At 41.3% G+C, this 21,816-nt stretch overlaps 1 protein-coding gene across 1 annotated transcript in view; it reads right to left on the bottom strand.

Annotated features, from left to right (window-relative positions):
• Nucleotides 1–21,816, bottom strand: part of ARHGAP32 (Rho GTPase activating protein 32) — a 3,207,216-nt gene that overhangs the window by 151,046 nt on the left and 3,034,354 nt on the right. The window contains exon 21 of the mRNA XM_044081098.1: nt 20,696–20,841. Within this exon, the coding sequence (XP_043937033.1) occupies nt 20,696–20,841 (146 nt within the window). The remainder of the gene's footprint in view (nt 1–20,695; nt 20,842–21,816) is intronic.

Raw genomic sequence — 21,816 nt, 5'->3', positions numbered from 1 at the left:
TACTAATCAACAGGTCCATCTCTGAGGCCTAGGTCACTAAACTTGGGGGGGGGGGGGGGCATTAATTCTTCCTCTACACAAAGAAAGAAAATCAACAGAATTATCCGCTTACTGCCAAATAGCAACATTCTCTCCCCTGTCCAAAACTGTGGAATGATGTATTCCATTCTCAACTTCTAAAATGCCTGAAAGATAGTAAATCACAGGCTGCTACCCAACACAGTTTCCACTCTTCCTACAGCACAACTGCAGCTCTTCTATTTTTTCATAACAGTCAACCAGTACAGAAATGGAGGTTCACTAGTCTCATTAATTTTCCTTGTTCTATCCAAAGCATTTGGCACCGTCTCCCATTCAAAGTTACTAGAAACTCTAGATGAGTCTGGCCTCTCATTACATACGTTGGCCTGGTTTAAAAAGTATCTACCAGAATGTAACGCAATGTGTCAAATGGAAAATGTCCTTCTCTTCTTTTATGCCCAAGACTGGAATAACCACATGGATCAAATCTTTATCCCCTTCTTTTTAAACATCATCTTAAACAAACTTAATACTGCTGCTAGCTACGGCTCTTTTATCCAATATATGTAGATGGTTCTACTTAAACTGCTCTGTTCCTGATGTCAACTCTCCAGGCAATTACTCAGCAATTAGTCGATCACTGAACATATACTCTAAATCCCAGCTTGCTGCTGAACCCAGGTAAAACCCCCCAAATATATATTTTTTACACCTAAAGTTTACACGGAACAAAAACGAAACTTTAGAATAACACCTGCATGAAACACTACAACAGAGGTATCTCCCAAACTAAACTAATAGGGGTTATCATTGATGACATGCTACAAGTCTGATCTACACATTCAATGTCGAATTAAAAAGATACATGCAAAACTACATCTATTTTTTTTTAATTTCTCCAAGCCTTTTGGGTTTCTAATACCATGACGGGAATGGACCCCATTTCCTACGTCAAAGTACAATTAAAACTCGTGAAATTAGTATTGTTTCATTCTTTGATGTCAGACAGAAATGCTCTTCACAAGACCTGCAATGTGCCCAGTAATGACTCCTGCAATTCATACAGAGTTACATGCATCGGTAACATATCTCAGTGCGATTGTAAACTATTTTTTATAAGACCTGTTCCTCCTACTACTACTGGAACTCTCTGGGTATCATTCTTCCGCTCTGCCCTCATTTCTGCCTGCAAATCCTGGTTATTTTATCACTTTCTGTCTCTCTGTATGCAAGACACTGTAGTCGCTGGGTTTAGCAATTTCAATAATCAATGCCACTTTTGCCTTCTTTTCATAAGCTACTATATCTGATTTTCTTGCATCTATTTTTTGAACTGTTGGTAATGGGTGATCCCATGTAAATAAACTTGATTTTCTATAATGCTTTCTGGCTCATGTCTCCTGTGCATTTCAACTACTTCAACATTATGTTTGCACAGTCACAAATGCAACAGTCTTGCCACATTATTATGCCTTTCAGTATACATCACTGCCAGCAACAAGATGTGTGACGGTTTCCAATTCTGTTTTACAAAACCTACATTTGTCCGTTTCTCCCGCATGTTCAATATACTTTGTAAACCAACATGTATGTATGTAGTCTACTGTCTTGAGCTGCCAATAATAACCTTTCATCTCTTGGTTTAAATTCACCACTCCTTAACCATTCCTGTGTTCGATCCTGATCAACATGCAGTTGTTCCAAGAGTTTTCTATACTTGCAATTGTACTTATGCATTTTTCAAATTTCTTGCATTCTCATCTGATCATTCACCTTGTATTCTTTCTTTTGCTTTTGGCACATTCAGTTACTACCTGATTTTTTTTATCTACTTCTGGTTTGATTTCCCCTATACAATTATACTTATACTCCTATAAAACATCCAGAAATCTCGCCCACTCTGACCAAAATAAATTCTCAAGCACTCTAAAAACCCATAACTGGCTCCCACTAAATCCCTCTAGATGAGGCAGTTAATTACTTTAATAAGCTCTTCTTGGATACTCTTAATAGCTTAGCCCCCCCATACGTATCAAGCAAACAAAAGTGAATCATGCCCCATGGCTAACAAAACTGAGTAAACAATGAATCCTTCATTGAGACAAGGCATGAACTTGGCAAAAAGATAGAACACAACAAAATGAAATTAATTTCAAACAACTAAGAAATAGATAGTAATACAAGATAAAAAAAACTATTTCTCCTCTAAGCTAACAACCTTAAAAAAATAATCCAAAAAAATTCTGGAAGTCAGTCTCCCTCAACCCAGGAATTCTACAGAATCCCTCTCCTGCATCTGATAAGACCCCTAATCAAATTTCCCATGACTTTAATACCCACTTTATTACCACCATCTAAATATTAATCAAAGACAAGCCCAAACCAATACTCCCAGAATACTAATAATCTCATACAAAATGACAATGCATCACCCATTCCTGACAAAAATTCCAATCCTTCTGCAACTCACTCATTTTCTATTCAACCAGTACCCACATCTCTCGTATGCAAACTATTAAAAAAAAAAACTCAAACCATGCTCTTTGTCCACAGACAACCTTCCCGCAAAATATTTACAACTAGCAGCAAATGCAATTGCATATCCGGTTAGTATTCTTATAAACTGCTCTCTCGCAGAGGGATACATTCAACATCTATGGAAAAAAATCTATTATTACTCCACTACATAAAGGTGGAAACTCTCATGACCTCTCAAACTATTGCCCCATCTCTATACTTTCCCCGAAAATCCTTGAGGTGTGTACACAGAGAATCGCTCAAGTACCTCATTGATAATAATCTTCTGTCTCCCACTCAACATGGCTTCCACCCAGAGCACAGCACTATTACAGCCCTGCTCTCATTAACAGATACTGTCAAAAAAGTCTTAGACACAAATCACCCCACTTTGGTAATCCTACTGGATCTATCTAAGGCTTTTGACACAGTATCACATACTTAACTTCTGATCCAATTAACAAAACTTGGCTGTGCCCCCAAATCCCTCAACTGGTTTACATCATACCTAAACAATAGACAATCTGTAAAGTGGCATAACGTCCAATCTGATTATCTGTCAAACATAGGAGTCCCACAGGTTTCCATCCTGGGACCAATACTCATCAATATCTTTATTAATGACCTCCACAGTCTCTCAACTAGGTAAAATTATCAAATATGCCGACGATTCGACAATCTCTACTTCAAACAATTTTTCTGACCTCCTCACAGTTACTCAAAGTACTTTTACAGAGATTGAATCATGGCTAAACAATTCACAACTATTAAACACCAAAAAAAACAAAACTATTATTCTCTTCAAAACCACCAGAGAGAGACTTCAAAATCTCATCTAAAGACGGAACTGAAATAGAAATAGTAAAATCTGCCAAACTACTAGGCATTACAATTGACGACAAACTCACCTTTGAAACACACATTCTCAATGCAATAAAGAAAATGCACTTTAAATTTGGCAAACTTTGTCAAACTTTACATGGAAATAAATACCAAAACAAAACTAGCAAGTACCTTACTCATCCCTGGTCTACTTTATGGTAGTGCCATCTTGACTAACCTCCACTCATCCCTCAATAATAAACTTCAGTCTTGTTACTATAAAATAGCTAAATTTGCCTCAGGAAAGCCTAACAGCTCACACCACTGCCAAGCAATCTCTGAACTGAACTGGTTGGATTTCCCAAACTATCTTTGCTATACCCAACTAATGCCATCCCATAAAATAATTTATAAGTCAAATACCTGCCCAGCACTCTCATTAACACTACAAACTTATATTCCTTCACGTACTCTAAGATCCTCAAACAAATTGCTACTAAGCATAACCAAGCTCAGCAAAAGGGCTGGACAATGCTTGTTCTCCCGGGTCTATATTATATCATCGAACGCTTAAAAAAGTGAATGCTGATTGATCGACCTAATTTAAGCGAAAGCTTACAATCTCGAACTGTCAGATCAGCAATTTTTTTCCCAGGGAAAAACATCGCTGATCCAAAACACATACACACAAGACAAACACACCAAACAAACAGAAATCCACACACATACACCTAAAATCTGATACCTAACCCTACACTAAACTATGCACACACCACTAACTACCCATTTACCTTAACCAAACCCTAAAGTCTGTCACTATCGCACACTCACCTCACTCGCTCCCTAACCCTAACTCACTTAAATCCGCCCTAATCCTCATGTCCACTCAATCGCACACACACCTAACCCAAGCCCTAACCCTAACTCACCTAAATCACCGTAACACTCACATCCACACAATCGCACACTTACCTGAATCCGACCGGTAACTTTCCACCATAACAATGAAAATACCGAAGCAACAGAAACGGACAACCGAATTCTTTCCCTAGGAAAAAAATTTGAGTTTCTGCTGCTTTGATATTTTGCAGTTTCGCGAAAATAAGTTCGATCAATCAGTGTTCGCTTTTTTAAGCGTTCGAGGATATAATATAGACCCGTTATCCCATAGCATTGCTAAAAAACAGAACTTCTTACCCTCCCATATTACCCAAATAGACTGTATAAAGACATATAAAATAGCTTTAAAAACTTACTTCCTATATAACCTCAAATGCCAATGCAAATCAAACAAACCACCATAAAACCTTCACTACTTATTTCTAATCCAGTTCCATAGCTTAAAATAACTTTTACCCTGAATGCAACACAGCTCTATTAGCGCTATAACTGTTGGGCAAGAAAGTACAGTTGTGTACACCTACCATAAATGTAGATGTTCGAGTGTCTTCACTGTTGCAGTCATGACTGTAGGGTTCTCCTCTGCAGGCAGGCAGCTCTCGGTCGGCCAGAATCCCAAAGTCTGGGTCCGGCATCGGCTGTTCAACCCTGCTCCCTGACGTCAGAGCACCAGGAGTATAAAGCTGACAGCTGACGCAATCTTCTCCAGTTTTTCTTGCCCCAGATGTCAGGAGTCCCAAAATGAAAATGGTCCCAAAACCTTTGCAAATGCACCTCAGAAGAATGGTGGAAAAAGGAACCACACAAAAGTAAAAATAAGAGGGGACAGGAGGGAGGGAAACCCAGACTGCAACAGTGAAGACACTCGAACATCTACATTTATGGTAGGTGTACACAACTGTACTATGTTCATCGTGTTTCACTGTTGCAGTCATGACTGTAGGGTAGAATCCCAAAGCTGTAAGAAAGAGAGGTGGTCATAAAGAAGGAGGGGCGGCTAAAAGGCCCTGCAAGACCGGAGAGGCAAAGCCTGCCCTAGACTTAGAGTAGAGAGGTAAATTGTAGTGCTTAGAGAAAGTATGCACTGAACTCCAAGTTGCAGCTCCCAAAATGTCCTTGGTAGGAACTCCCCTAAGGAAGGCTACAGAAGTGGCAGCAGCTCTAGTGGAATGAGTCCGAATGCTCCCTGGGATTTGCTTTCCATGGTGTGAATAACAAAATCTGATTCCATGAGCAATCCATTTAGAAATGGTTTGTTTAGAAATGGCTTTTCCTTGGGAACTTGACGCATAAGAAACAAACAATTGTTCTGATTTTCTGATGTCCTTGGTTCTGTTCAGGTAAAAACGTAGCTGTCTATGCACATCCAAGGAATGTAAGATCCTTTCCCCTTTATTTTGAGGAGTGGGGAAAAAGGTTGGCAAGTGGATAGTTTGATTTAAAGCCACTTTGGAAACCACCTTAGGCATGAAAGTTGGATTAGTCCTCAAAGATGCCCTGTCTTGATGAAAAATAATATATGGTTCCACCGCCATAAGAGCTTGTAACTCTGAAACTCTCCTGGCAGAGGTTAGTGCCAACAGGATAGCCGTCTTCCAAGATAAAAACTATGTCAGCAGAAGCGGCAGGCTCAAAAGGAGACAAGGTTAGTTTTTCCAAAACATAATTGAGATCCCAAGCAGGAATAGGAGGAGATCTAGGAGGTCTTAAGTTCTTAGCTCCGCTGAGGAACTGTCTCATGAGCTGGTGGGAAAAGATGGGAGGGTCTGTATTATAATGAGCAGAAATAGCTGAAACATGGATCTTAATGGAAGAGAAAGACAGACCCTTATGTAAGAGATCCGTCAAGTAAAGTAGAATTAAAGTAATGTTAGGAAGAAGAGGATCAGAATCCTAAGCCTGCATCCAGGAACAAAATCTTTTCCATTTTCCCGCATAAGATTTCCTAGTGCTAGGACATCTAGCTTCCAAAATGACATCCATAACCTGCTTGGGTAGGAAAGAAGAAATCAAAGGCCCTGGATTAACCAGGCCACCAGGCTGAGAGTTCTGACATGAGAGTGTAGAACCTGACCCTGATGTTGGGACAGAAGGTTCGGAGACAGAGGTAAAATCCAAGGGGGCTCCAGGCATAGGTTTATTAGAGTTGGATACCAAAACTGCCGAGGCCAATTTGGAGCCAACAAGATTATCATCTTGGGTTTGTCCTGTTTTATCTTCAATAAAACTCGTGGAAGAAGAGGTAGAGGCGGAAAGGCATATCCAGAGAGGTTCCTCCAACTGAAAGACAGGGCATCCACTTTCCAAGCCTCTCTGTGGAATGTCCTGGTGCAAAAAATCTGCAGCTGATGATTTAGATGGGATGCAAAGAGATCTATGTGAGGACATCCCCATACTGCTGTTATCATCCTGAATATTTTGGTGTCCAGCATCCACTCATGTGGATCCGAAAGGTTCCTGCTCAAACTGTCTGCCAGTAAGTTTTGTTTTCCTGGTAGAAACTGAGCTTGAAGATCCAGATTGCAAGTTAGAGCTGTGTTCCACAAATCCATGGCTAGTCTGCAAAGGGGGAAGGAATGAGATCCCCCTTGCTTGTTTATGTACCACATAACTGTGGTGTTGCCTGTCCATATTAGTAGTTGTCCTGGCTGTATGAGATTCCTGAAGGCCAACAGAGCTTTCTGAACGGCTAACATCTCCTTTAAGTTGATATGCAGGTGCTTCTGATCCTTTGTCCAAAGGCCCTGCAGACAATTGCCCTGAAAATGGGCTCCCCAAGCATAATCCGAGGCGTCCGTGGTTAGAATCTGAGAGGCAGGAGGTAGACGGAAGGGCTTCCCCTTTGTTTAGAGCACATGCCCTGGACCATCAAAGAAATTCCTTTTGAAGGCAAGGAAGGACAGGAATCAATATGTCCAAACTGTGGTAATGCTGAGACCATACACTTTTTAGGTACCACTGTATTTTCCTCGTGTAGTCTTGCATATGGTACAAGAAGAATGCAGGAGGCCATGTAACCCAAAGCCTGCAGGAATTTCCTTGCAGATAGATGGGTTAGAGTTGCCAAGGCTTTGAAAGTTGATGCCAGCTGTAATTGTTTTTCGGATGTCAGAAAAGCCATCTGGGTTGTAGTGTTTAGAAGAGCACCCAGAAAAGTTATCTCTTGTGATGGTGTCAAATTTGACTTTTTTATGTTTACAGAGAATCCCAGGAATTTGAGGAGGCTTTGTACAAAATGTAGATGCTGGAGTAAGACATCCTTGCTGTCTGCCTGAATTAGACAATCGTCCAGATAAGGGTATATTTGAATTCCCTTGAGTCTGCAGTAAGCTACTACTGGAGCCAGGCATTTGGTAAAGACCCTGGGCACAGTAGATAATCCAAAGGGCAGTGCAGAGAATTGAAAGTGCCTCGATCCGGCCTTGAACCTGAGGTATTTTCTGCGATCCTGCCTGATGGGAATGTGTAAATATGCCTCCTTTAAATCCAAAGTCACCATCCATGCATCTTTGGACAGCATTGGAAGTAACTGCTGTAGAGTAAGCATCTTGAATTTTGGAATCTCTAGAAAGGTGTTCAAGACCGACAGATCCAGAATGGGTCTCCATGAATTTTGCTTTCTTGGGACTAGAAAGAGCCTTGAGTAAAACCCTTTTCCCATCTCTGAAAGAGGTACCAGTTCTATGGCATTCATAGCCAAAAGAGCTTCCACCTGGTTTAAGGCCTCCGTCCATTGATGTTTTGGAAGGTCTGGCCATCCGTTTGGCCTTGGCAAAGTATGAAAATGGAATTTGTAACCTCTTAAAATCACATCCAAAACCCATTTGTCCTGGGTTATTTGAGTCCAATTTTGGTAAAAAAAGAGAGAGTTTTCCTCTGAGAGGGGCTTCCAGGCAAGACATTCCTGCAGCCCAACCGAGGGAGTCATTGAGTTTGTTTCCTTTGAGACTGTGGTCTGTCTTCTCCTCCACTAGGGTTAGAAGCAGTCCACTGCCTTGGTCTATAAGCAGCCTGTGTTTGAGGCCTCCCTCTGGAGCGTCTATATCTACCCTTTTGAGGCCTGTCTGAAGAGGGAAAGGACCAGTTTTTTGATGGCCAATTCCTGATAAATCTAGGAGGCTGTACTTGTAAGAAATCTTTAACTGTTTGCATGGATTTCGCCTTATCCTCCATCTTTTTAATCACCTCTTCAGCTTTAGATCCAAACAAAACATTATGCTGAACAGGAGCATCCAATAATTTAGCCTTTACTTGTTCAGGTAAATTCTGTTCCTTTAGCCATGCATGTCTTCTAATGACTGTGCCAGAGGCCGCAGCCCTACAAGAAGTCTCCAAGGCATCAAATCCACAGTGTAAAACATGCTTCCCAACTTGTTAATTCCTTATCCTCTGCACAGGCAGAAATGGAAGTACATTTTTGTTTTAAGACAGATAATAGAAACTGCTGATATTAAAGCATATGAAACTGACAGTTTAAAGCCCTAATGGACAAAGTAGCAGAAGTGTACACCTTTTTGCCCCATCTTTCCAAGGCTCGAGAATCCTTTTCAGTAGGAATAGGATTTTTGGCAGTAGCGGCCTTAACACCCTTAGGACCCTCAGAAATGGTTTCAGGGTCAGCAGTAGGATTCTTAAATAAAAACTGATAGGAATCAGGAACCCTGTAGCACCCAGCACCTATCAGGCTTAACAGGAGCAGGAGGAAAAGAATCAGGAGTTAAATTAGCCTCCAAAAAGGCATCATCCACAATATCCAAAACAGGAGGAATAGCCAGGGGCCTATGTTGGGGAAGAAGAAGAAAATCCCTCAGTCTTTTCTTGGATTCTGAATACTCCTGTCCCTCCCAGTGAAAATGTTCCCTCATTTCATGCAAAGTTTCCCCAAAAGAAAAATCCTCAGGAGGAGAAGCTGAAGGAATGGATTCTTCCGCATCAGAATCCTCATAAGGAGGAAAAGAATATTCCTGATCAGAAGAAGAAACTGAGGAAACAGAAGCCTGATCAGAGGAATCATAATAAACATCTTGCCTTGGCCTTTTGTCTGGAGGGGGATGAGAACCCCTAATCATTGTAAGTAAATCCTCCGCCATCTTGAGTAACTGTTTCTGTGACTTGGGAGCTGGTTCAGAAGAAGCCTGTGTTGAAGTCTTCGGTTTAGAAGGAGTCTTTGCCTTTGTCCTTGGCTTTGCCTTTACCTGAAGCTGAGTAGGCCTGAAAACCCCTTCGGAAGCCGGTACCTGCACAGCGGCTCCGGACCCATCCAAAGGAGCGTTGTCAGAAGGTCCTGCAACAGCGATATTTAATGGCCTGGTTGGCTCCTCATGAGAGTCCGTTTCGGCCATCGGTTCTGAAATGACCGATGACAGGGGCTGCAAAAGCGCCTCACTGACGACGGCCGAACTTGTAGCTGGCTACATGTGCGCTATCATCAGATTTGGACCTCGGAGGCCTGTCTTTATCCTTGTGACGCTTGTGAACTCCGGTAGATGGAAGCGTATCCAACGACATTTTGTAGTTAAATTGTCTACCAAAGTAATGAAAGGCAAAATCGTACCTTCGCTTAATTGTACGTTGATTGAATCTAGCACAAAACCGACAACTAGCTACGTCGTGGTCAGGGCCCAAGCAAGGAATACAGTAAGAATGAAAATCCTTATGAGGTATTTGCTTCCCACATGAAATACAATTATTAACTTTTTCTGACATCAGAGTGGAGCAAGAAAAAAGTTTCCCCAACGGGGTACTTAGCTTTGAGTGGAGAAGAGAAATCTTCGGACCGAAGTACGTGGAAATATTCGTCAGGAGTCAACCGACCGGCAATTGCGAACTGCTTTCACCGCACGGCAAGAAAGACTGGAGAAGATGGCGTCAGCTGTCAGCTTTATACTCCTGGCGCTCTGACGTCAGGGAGCAGGGTTGAACAGTCGACGCCGGACCCAGACTTTGGGATTCTGGCCGACCGAGGGCTGCCTGCCGGCAGGGGAGAACCCTACAGTCATGACTGCAACAGTGAAACACGATGAACATCTGCCATGTTTTATTTCATGCAAAGACAAAGAAACAACTCAAGCTTTGTACTATACTACCAACTGTTACCTAAGTTTATATAAGTTCTGATACATATTGAAAGTTTTATATTGTCTACGTATTCTACTTTTATATATTTTTTTAACTTTTTGCATATTTCCACTTTTAAAAAAATTTTTGTCAAGTGTCTATATTTTTATTTGACTGTATTAATTATGGAGCTTTTCTCCCCGGCCCTCCACTGAAAATGGGTTTCTGACCCAGCGGACTTTCCTGGTCAACAAATGTCAATAAATAAATAAATAAAAAAACATTTCCATACCTGCTTGACACCAATATGCTTGTGCTAAACTAAGCAGGAAGTCATCTTAGACTTATTCTCCTAATGTTTTAAAACTATCACTACATTTGAGTCTTGTGAGGTCAGCAGATATGTATGCAGTCCCACGACTGCAGATCTATACATGTAATCAATTTTGAAGAGACCCATACCTCCCATTGGAAAGTACAGTTTTGTACCTACCATAAATGTAGATGTTCGAGTGCTAATACAGCTGCAGTCATAACAGATGGGTTCTCCTGCCGTCAGGCGGGTCCTCGGTCGGCCGAATTCCAAAGTCTAGGTCCGGCGTCGGTTGTCGTCACTTCTTCCCTGATGTCAGTGCGACAGGGGTATAAAAGAACCAGCCAACGCCATTTTCTTCAGTTTTTCTTGCCCCAGATGTCAGGTGCCCCCAGAAGGAAGGCAATACATAAAATTATGAAGTAATGCAATGCAATATAATCAAAAAACAGTAGTTGCAAGCAAATACACCATAAAAGAATACCCCTAGAGGGGAAGGAGGGAGGGAAACCTGGACTGCAGCTGTATTAGCACTCGAACATCTACATTTATGGTAGGTACAAAACTGTACTATGTTCATCGTGCATACAGCTGCAGTCATAACAGATGGGTAGAATCCCAAAGCTAAGAAAGGGGTGGTAGGCACTAGGTGGAACTAGGAGGAGCCAAAATGCCCTGCAAGACTGCAGTGGCAAAGCCTGCTCTAGATTTGGAGTATAATGGTAGGTTGTAGTGTTTGGAGAAGGTATGCACAGAACTCCAAGTGGCTGCTTCCAAAATATCCTTGGTAGGAACTCCTCTGAGGAAGGCTGCAGAGGTGGCTGTGGCCCTGGTGGAATGAGTTCTAATGCCTGTAGGAACAGTTTTGCCATGAAAGGAATAGCAAAAGCGTATGCAGTGGGCTATCCATTTTGAGATTGTCTGTTTGGAAATTGGCTTTCCTTGAGCTCCTACCGCATAGGCCACAAAGAGCTGTTCTGATTTTCTGAAAGGTTTTGTTCTGTCCAAATAATAACGCAGTTGCCTGTGGATGTCCAAGGAATGTAGTAATCTCTAGTAAAACAACCAAAAGTAGTTACAAAATACATATTTTCATTATTATTAGTGATATTATCATATCGTGCCACTTTATGATCAAAATTATAAACATTTCTAGAACCTACTAATTTAACCCCCCTAACCAACTTGTCAAAACTTTTACTCAAAATTTCCTTACTATACCCTCGATTTATGAAGGAATTCACCAAAGACCTCATTTCTTTATGAAAAGTTTCAGGCTTATTGCACAATCTATAAGGTAAAGCATCTAAGGTATGAGGGGGATGCCCACTGGTACCATATAAATATTGATTAACTCCTTCAAATTTTCTGTTTAGTGAAGTAACAATATTCCTACCATCAGAAATATCTAACACAACATCCAAAAAAGGAACAATATGTCCAATTGTCAACCCATCAAAATTCAACAAATATTTACTCTCATTAATATCATTAATAAATTCTATAATTTCTTGTTTATCAGCTTCAACTAGAAATATCAAATCATCCACATATCTATAGTATTCAATCACATGTGAATGAAAAAACTCATGCTTGTAAATAATTTCCAATTCAAATAATCCCATAAAGAGATTAGCATACATGGGCAAAAAAGCCCCCCCCCATGGCTGTACCCTGTAGCTGCTGATATAACACATGATTAAATTCAAAAAAATTATGAGTTAAACAAAAATAAATCAATTCAACTATAAATTCAGTGGCAGGAAAGTCACCTAAAAAGAATCTAATAACCTCTATACCAAACTGATGTTTAATATTGGTATATAGGCTCTTCACATCAATAGTGACCAATAACATCCTCTGATTTATATCTACCCTTTTTATTTTTTCCAAAAAATCAAACACATCACAAATATATGAAGGTAAACTACGAACATAAGAAGACAAAAAATGATGTAAAAAAATACCTAAATTATGCAAAAAATAACAGGAACCTGAAACTATAATTTTAGAACCTTCCACCTGAAACTTATTCTTAATTTCTGTTTGACAAAAATAACCCAATCTCACACCTTTATTAATAATATCCAAATATTCTTCAATAGATCTAGTATACACCCTTGAATCAATTACTTTATATGTATTAGTATCATGTAAATGATCCATACACATAAACAAATAGTCTATAAAGTGCATGGCTACCAATTTATTTCCCTTGTCAGACGGTTTAAATACAATCTCACTCATTTTGTAGTAATCTCTCCCCTTTGTTTTGAGGATTGGGATAAAAAGTAGGTAAATGTATGGCCTGATTTAAAGCTACCCTGGATACCACTTTAGGCATAAAGGACGGGTTGGTTCGTAAGGAAACTCTGTCCTGATGGAAGATGATAAAAGGCTGGACAGCCATGAGAGCCTGTAGTTCTGAAACTCTACGAGCTGAAGTGATAGCCAGAAGGAAAGCTGTTTTCCAGGACAAATATTGCAAATCTGATGAGGCAGTTGGCTCAAAAGGAGGCAAAGTCAGTTTTTCCAGAATGAAATTAAGATCCCAAGTCGGTATTGGTTGTTTCCTTGGAGGTCTTAAATTCTTAGCCCCTCTGAGGAACTGTCTTAAAAGAGGGTGAGAGAATAAAGGAGGATCAGTGTTGTATTCTGCAGAAATGGCTGAGGCATGGATTTTGATGGAGGAGAACGAAAGTCCACTGCTTAGCAGTTCAGCCAAATATTGTAGTATTTGAGGTAAATTCAGTTTTCCAGGGTTCTGGCCCTTTTTCTCATTCCAGGCACAAAAACGTTTCCATTTTGCGGAGTAAGCTTTTCTAGTTGATGGCCTTCTGGCCTGCAAAATGACATCCTGCACCTCCTTGGAGAGTAGGGCCTGCTGTGATGCTAAGGAATCTTCCATGCGGCTAGATTGAGTGTTTTTAGCTGAAGAGTTTTGAAGCTGTGCTGAGTCAGAAGAAGAGGCATTAGAGGCAGGGTCCATGGAGGGGAATGCGTCAGGCTCCTCAGGAGTGGGTACCAGTGTTGCCTTGGCCAGTCCGGAGCAATGAGGATCATCTTTGGTCTGTCTGCTCTGGTCTTCAATAGGACTTTGGGCAGCAGAGGAAGAGGCGGGAAGGCATAAACTGTCATTGATGTCCAACTGAAAGAGAGAGCGTCCACTCTCCAGGCCTTTGGATGGAAGGTCCTCGAGCAGAATTTTGTCAATTGATGATTTTTGTGGGAGGCAAAGAGATCTATGTCTGGCCTTCCCCATTCTTGGATTATTTCTGTAAAACTTTTGGATGCAACATCCATTCGTGTGGATCTGTCATATTCCTGCTTAGGTTGTCTGCCAGCATGTTTTCCTTGCCTGGCAAGTACTGTGCTTGTAGTTCCATTTGTAAGTCCATGGCCATGTTCCAAAGTGATATGGCCAGTCTGCATAGGGATAGGAATGTGTTCCTCCCTGCTTGTTTATGTACCACATAACTGTGGTGTTGTCCGTTCTTATCAATAGTTGACCTGGTTGTAGAAGGTCCTTGAAAGCTATAATAGCATTTATTACTGCTAGCATTTCTTTTTGATTGATGTGAAGGTGCTTTTCTTTTTGGGACCATTTGCCCTGAATGCACCGGTCTGTCATGTGTGTAGTCCGAGGCGTCTGTTGTGATGACTTGATTTGCTTGAGGCTTGCTGAATGGAAGACCTGTGTTTGTTTGACATGCTTGAGCCCACCACAGAAATTCCTTTTGCAGACATGGAAGTAGTGGTATTATTGTTTCCAAACTGTGGCTGTGTTGAGACCATATGTTTTTAGGTACCATTGTAGTTTTCTCATATGCAGCTTTGCACATGGGATTAGTAAGATGCAAGATGCCATGAATCCCAGAGCCTGCAGGATTTTCCTTGCAGTCAGCCTGGTGCAATTTGCCAGTGTTCTGAAATATTGAATTAGTTGCCCCTGCTTCTCTGGCGTGAGGTAGGCCATCTGGGTGTTTGTGTCCAAATTGGCACCCAGGAAAATTATATTCTGAGAGGGTATTAGCCTTGATTTCTCTTTGTTGACTGTGTATCCCAGAGAGTTTAATAACATTATTACATAAGCCAGATGTTTCAGAAGAATGTGCTTGCTGTCCGCTTGGATCAGGCAGTCGTCCAAATAAGGGTATATTTGTATCCCTTGAAGTCTGCAGTAGGCAATTACTGATGCCAGGCATTTTGTGAATACTCTGGGCAGTAGATAAGCCAAAGGGCAATGCAGAGAATTGATAATGGGTTGAACCTGCAAGAAATCTGAGGTATCTTCTGCAATTTTGTCTGATTGGGACATGCAGGTATGCCTCCTTGAGGTCCAATGTTACCAGCCAAGACTCCTTGCCCAGCATGGGAAGAAGTTGCTGTAGAGTGAGCATCTTGAATTTTGGTGCAGTAGGAATGTGTTTAGGATGGAAAGATCCAAAATAGGTCTCCAATCTTTTCCCTTCCTTGGCACCAGAAATAGCCTGGAATAAAAACCTTGACCTTGTTTGTGTGTAGGTACCTCTTGAATAGCTTTCATGTTTACAAGATCTGAAATTTGCTTTTGTGCCTCTGCCCTTTGATTGTGTGGCAGTTTTGGCATGCCTCTCATTTTTGGAAGGGTATGAAAATGGAATTTGTAGCCTCTGTTTATAATGTCCAGGATCCATTTGTCCTTTGTGACAACATGCCAATTTTTTGAGAATAGTGCCAGCTTTCCTCCTAAGGGGGCTGCCATTTGAGACCTGGTTGGCCTGCAAAGGGGAAAGTCATTGGGTTTGCTTTCTGAAAGATTGTGAGTTGTCCTCACCACCTCTTTGTGTAGGAGCTTGTCATTGTCTGCCTCTGTACGATCCTTGTGATTGTCCTCTGCCCCTCGGGTGCCTGTATCTGCCTCTTTGGGGTCTGTCTGTGGCAGGAAAGGACCAGTTTTTGGAAGGCCAATTTTTACTAAAACATGGGGGTTGAACCTGCAGAAATTCTTTCACAGTTTGCATTGATTTAGCTTTTTCCTCCATTTTCCGTAATACTTCCTCAGCATTTGCCCCAAATAGCACATCCTTTTGAAGAGGGGCGTCTAGTAATTTAGCTTTGACATGATCAGGCAAGGTTTGTTCCTTGAGCCAAGCATGCCTGCGTATGACTGAGCCTGTAACAGCAGCTCTACATGAGGCCTCTAGAGCATCAAAACCACATTGTAAGGTATGTTTACCCACTTGTTCTGCACTATGCATCAAATCCTGCAACTCCTTCAAGTCTGGTTGTTCAGGTTGTGACATTTTACTTTTCAATTGAGATAACAGAAACTGTTGGTATTTTAGCATATGAAACTGACAGTTTAAGGCCCTCATGGTTAAGGTAGCCGAGGTATATACCTTTTTTCCCCACCTTTCTAAGGATCTGGAATCTCTTGGAAGGCAATGGATTTTTGGCAATGGAAGCCTTAACTCCCTTGGGCCCGTGAGATGGTTTCTAGGTCAGCAGCATGGCTTTTGTAAAGAAATTGGTGTGAGTCAGGAACCCTGTAGTACCTGTCAGGCTTAACTGGAGCTGGAGGTAGAGAGTCCGGGTTAAGGCAGGCCTCCGAGTAAACATCATCTAGGATGTCCAAGACAGGAGGTATAGCCAGAGGCCTGTGCTGGGGTAACAAAAGAAATTCCCTGAGCCTTTTCTTGGAATCTGAATAATCCTGGCCTTCCCAGTGGAAGTGTTCCCTTAAGGTATGCAAAGTCTCCCCAAATGAGAAATCCTCAGGGGGGGATACAGAAGGAATAGACTCCTCTGCATCAGAGTCTTCAAAAGGGGAGTAAGACTGTTCCTGATCATCAGAGTGTTCTGAAATAATGGAGCCCTGATCAGAGGAGGGGGAATCTTCCTCCACTCTGGGCCTTTTGTCCGGAGGTGGCTGAGAACCTCTGATTAGAGTAATTAAATCCTCAGCCATTTTAAGCATCTGTTTCTTAGGCATGGGGCCTGGAGATGGGCCCTGTGTAACTGGTCTCTTAGGGTGCATGGTTGCTTTAGACTTGGTGAAAGCCTTGATGGAGAAAGAAGAGGAAGGTCTGAAGACACCTTGAGTGGAGGTGGACCTGTCCACATTCTGTGTTTCAACGCCAAGAGTGGCTTCGGTATCTGTAGTCGGGGTGTGGGCCGAGGAGCCTGCGACCTCGGGTACAGGAGACACCGCCAAAGATGTGTCGTCGGTAATCAGGGGCTGTGTAGGCGCCTCACTGAGAACTGGACCACGTGTAGTCGGCTTTGGCGTGGTGTCGGTAGAGGCCGCGGACCTCGAGTGTCGGTCCTTGTCTTTGCGTTTTTTAGACAAAACCGGTGTCGGAGTATCCGACGACATGGTATAGTTAAATGCTTTCCCAAAAAAATGCTGGGCGAACTCCGCCCGACGCTTAATAGTGCGTTTGTTGAATGTAGCACAACAGTGACAGACCGAGACGTCGTGGTCTGGGCCTAAACAAGGTATACAGAGGGAATGGAAATCCTTATGCGGTATTTGCTTCCCACAAGAAATACAATTATTAACTTTGTCTGACATCGGTCTGAGGCAAGAAAAGTTTCCCCAACGGGGTACTTAGCTTTTAAGAAGACTTTGGTTTCCAAATTTTTCGTAATCTCAGGAGCTGGCCGACCGGCACTTGCGAACTGCTTCTGCTTCGGGCACCGCGCGGCAAGAAAGACTGAAGAAAATGGCGTTGGCTGGTTCTTTTATACCCCTGTCGCAGTGACGTCAGGGAAGAAGCGACGACAACCGACGCTGGACCTAGACTTTGGAATTCGGCCGACCGAGGACCCGCCTGACGGCAGGAGAACCCATCTGTTATGACTGCAGCTGTATGCACGATGAACATCAAGGAATATACAGTCTCTGTATACAAATCGTATGGTGAGCATGAAGCATCCTTCTTGATTTCCTATGCAACCAATCCAGCACCTTTTTGGGCCAATCAATCACTCCAAAACTGTAAGTTAGGACAGGAAGAGCAATCTGGTTTATAGTTTGGACTTTACTCTTAGATGTCAATGCTGTTTACAGTCGTAATTTTAGTTTTGTAAAATATTCTTAAGTTTTAATCACATTTGTTCATGTTTTATTGTTTATCCTTCAATTCCCAAATATTTATATACTCTCTCTTGCTCAAGTTCTTTTATATCACATTCCTGTCCCAAACTGATGTTTTCTTGGTGCAGCAGCTTTCCTGCTTTAAAGGTTGCTTCTGCACATTTATCAAGACCAAATGACATTCTTACATCATTTGAAAAAGTTTTGACCACTTGCAGTTGTGCATTCAGTTCCTCATCTGATGAGCTATACAGTTTTAAATAATCCACAAAAAGAAGATGAGAAGTCTTTCCACTGTTTTCTGGCAGCCAAATTGTAGCCATGACCTAATCTGTTAAGGAGACACCTTAATGGGCTGAGGGCAAGACAAAAACAGCAGCAGTGACAGTGTCACCTTGGAATATCTCCCTTTGAATTTTTATCCCTGGAATAATAATTTGTCTTATCATGGCTTAACTGCAAAGTTGTTTGCTACTGTTTCATGGTCACTAATGTAACTGATCAGTGTGGGGTGTATCTTACACATTTTTAAGCATACTTTTATCCATGAATGTGGGATACTATCAAATGCTTTTTGTAGTCTATCCATGCCATACTTAGATTCTTCCCTTTTACTTCCCCATTGTGACTGTTTAACAACAAATGATCATTTGTTCCATCCGACTTTCTTTTGTTACCCTTTTGTTCTATTGTCATAATTGAGTTTTCTTTTAAATGACTATAAACTCTGTTGGCATCAATTCCATTGTATCGTTTATACATTGTCTGATGGCAAGTTATTGGTCTATAGTTTTTAGGAAAGCTTGCAGGTTCACTCAAGTAGGAATATTGTTTTTCCTGTTGTTAACCAGGCTGGTATCTGTTCGGGGTGCACACAAACAGTTCTTACTCATGGTTAAATCTTCATGTAAAGATGTTAATACTTTTAACCAGAGGTAAGGTACTGCATCTGGATCTGGGGTTTTCCAATTAGGATTTTTCTTAAGTTTGCTTCAAACTCTCTGGCCGTTACTTCATCCCATTTCATATCCTGAACATTTGAACTTATTCTTTTCTTTTACTACTTCTATCCATTTAAGAACTTTGTTATGTTCCACAGGATCTTTACAGATATTTCTCCAAAATGTATCTATTTCTTCCTTTTTTGGTGATGTTTCAATTCCTTTTGCCTTGTTTCCAAATTCTATATAAACCTTTTTTAGATGATCAATAAGTTGCATATGTTGTACTTTTCCCTTTATATTTATCTGCGTATCTTCTAATTTTTTTCTACCTGTGCTGGTATTTTAGTTTATTATTTATGATAGTGCACAAAAGATCCAGATCTGTTCTAATACTGTGATTTGCTTTTATCACATTTATCTTTCTGAGTATTTTTGTTGAGCTGTTCCCTCTTCTACACTCTTCTAATAGTGACACTTCTTATCTTAATTGCTTTATAGTTTTTTCTATTCGATATTTTCATGATGGCATTTGATTTCTCCCCTTCCTTCCCCTTACTGCCTTGTGGGTTTGGAATAAGACTGTTATTAATTTAGCTGCACAATAATATATCTTATTTACTTCTGTTACATCACATGAATCGCTATGAACAGTCCTAATTACAAGTACTAGAGCTACTGTACAAGGTATCCTCTCATTACTCACTCCACTCTAGAAAAGTAACTGCCTTAGCATTTTTTCTGTTGGTCCTCTCATATACGCCATCAATCCCACAATCAATCAATGCCAACCTTCTAACTAAACTAGAGCAATGCTGCAACAAAACTGTTAAATTCCCAACTAACTTTTACTAGAAAACTCACCAGTCTTGCTCTTATTCAACTGGATAGAATTTCATAACTATCTAAAGTTTAATAATCTCAGACCCAGACAAATGTCCTGCTTTAATTTCAGTAAAGACCTGGTACTAGACAACATCCGCGGTGGTGCAGTGGTAGCGTTATTGCCTCACAGCAAGAGGCTCTCCTGTTCGATTATCGGCTGGAGTGCCTTCTGTGTGGAGTCTGCATGTCCTCCCCACGGTTGGGTGGGCGTTCGAAAGACATGCGTAAATGGGCGTGCCTTAGATGAAGGTTGAATGTTGAGCTGGCACCTCGGCGTTTGTCAAAATCTATTGCCGATCATTAGCGGATCGGAGTTCCGCTGTGGCGACCCCTAACCGGGAAAAGCCGAAAGACAACAACAACCTGGTACTGGACAATATCTTATTAACCATTATTCCACACAGCTAAATACCTCACACTTAAAATACTCTCCACTGAATTCTGATAGCCTACTAACTGAAACAGTTGTGTGCATTTTAATCTTACAAATTACTTGTACATACTTGTTCTAATTTCATGCTTTATGAAATGCTGTCCAACATATAATTACACTGACTGTAAAATTACTGGAAATACGTAACTTTATGTATCTACTTAAAGTGTGTTATGTTATACTGCCTGTAGTACTGTTTGAAATATGTAACTTTCTGTACCTACTCATGTTAATTGTGGAGCTTTTCTCCCCAGGCCCCCACTGAAAAGGGGTCTTTCAATGCCCACTTGGACTTTCCCTGTACCCAAATGCTTAAAAAAAAACACGAACATAATTATCTTCAGTTTGCACAGCATTTGAGTTAACAGAAAACTGATGAAAGAGATTTAGCAATTTACACTTCTAAGTGATTTATTAAACTAACTGTTGCTTTAAGTAAGCAACATAATGATCAACAAGGAACTGTTGGACAAATAAACATTCATATTTCTGTCATACTGCATGGACCACAATGCTACTACTGTAATATAAACGAAACTAGATTTTGCTCCTATCTGAATGGTACCATAAATATGGCATTACAGCAGTGGCACATTTAGAACTGGTAAAGACTTGCTTCATCTTTACACAGCAGTCATGTCTTTCCATGACTGGTAACTCACTATGAATATCTCCTAAGAGTTTCCACTGCTCATACCCCTTTGCCCATACCCTATAAAGGTCACCTGGAAGTGCTATGGTCTTCATTTCGGATGGCTCACTGGGATTGCGCTGCAATTTCCGCTTGTTGACTGATGAAGATTTTCCCAAGTTAAAGAAGGATCGCCAACTACCAACTGGAGATTTCTTCATCTTGTTTTGGGGACGTTTCCTACAAAGATAAAAAGACAGCTGGAGTCAGGTTAAATATTAGAGTGCCTAGGGAGATAAAGGCAATCTTATAATAAAAATAATCAAAGTAGAGGAGCACAATTATGTACCAACTTACTAAAGGAAAACTGATAAATTCTCTTAAAGAAAGCAGTACTGAGAGAGCTCATTTATCAGGTTCTACGCTGTAGGACTATTCCGCTTATCATTGTTTAACTGAACTGCTGACCTAATGACACAATCTAAACATTGCCTCAACATATAAAAGTAGATGGGAGAGGGTCCCAGGAATTCATTACAGTACTCTGATTTAAAGTGTTTATTAAATTTCTAGCCAGCTCTGCGGTGTAGACAGATAAAGCCCTGACTGTGCCACTAGAGACCACAATTTGACTAGTGACTCAGGTGCCTGCAGGAACTGGCCAAGGAGGACAGGCGTGAGCAGCTGCTGCAAACACACCAGGCTGAAGGGAGGTAGACAGCTCTGGCTCATCATATGATTATCAACTACTTGGAACACTAGGTTTCCCAGTAGGTGATAACCATGGGCTCCACGGTCCTTCTTTTGTTAGAACTAGGAAGAGTCCTGAATAAAAACCCTTGCCTTTCCTCTCCTTCTGGAACCCTTTCTATGTTCCCAGAGTACATCATTTCTTGGATTACTGCAGGAACAACAGCCAACTGATCCTTGGGGATTGGTGGAATGCCTCTGCATCCTGGAATGTCCTGGAGTTGCAGTCTGTAGCTCTTCAGATGATAGTCCCACCCACTGGTTTTGAGTAATTCCTTCTCAGTTTCTTATCATTATGGACAAGTGCCTTCCAACTTTTCTGAGAGGGTGACAAGAGTTGATGGGTTGGGGAGAGGAAGCTACCTGGCTGAGTCATAGCTAGCCCCTCTGGATATCTAAGCCCTGGGGCCACCCAGACTTGCCTCTTTGTCTACCTTGACATTTTTCCCTAAACTTTCTCTTCTT

Source organism: Protopterus annectens, chromosome 8.part0 (genome assembly GCF_019279795.1).
Source record: "Protopterus annectens isolate FY-2018-M chromosome 8.part0, PAN1.0, whole genome shotgun sequence".
Classification (NCBI taxonomy): domain Eukaryota; kingdom Metazoa; phylum Chordata; order Ceratodontiformes; family Protopteridae; genus Protopterus; species Protopterus annectens.
The sequence above is the reverse complement of the archived record's forward strand: the minus strand, read 5'-3'. Positions and strand labels throughout refer to the sequence as shown.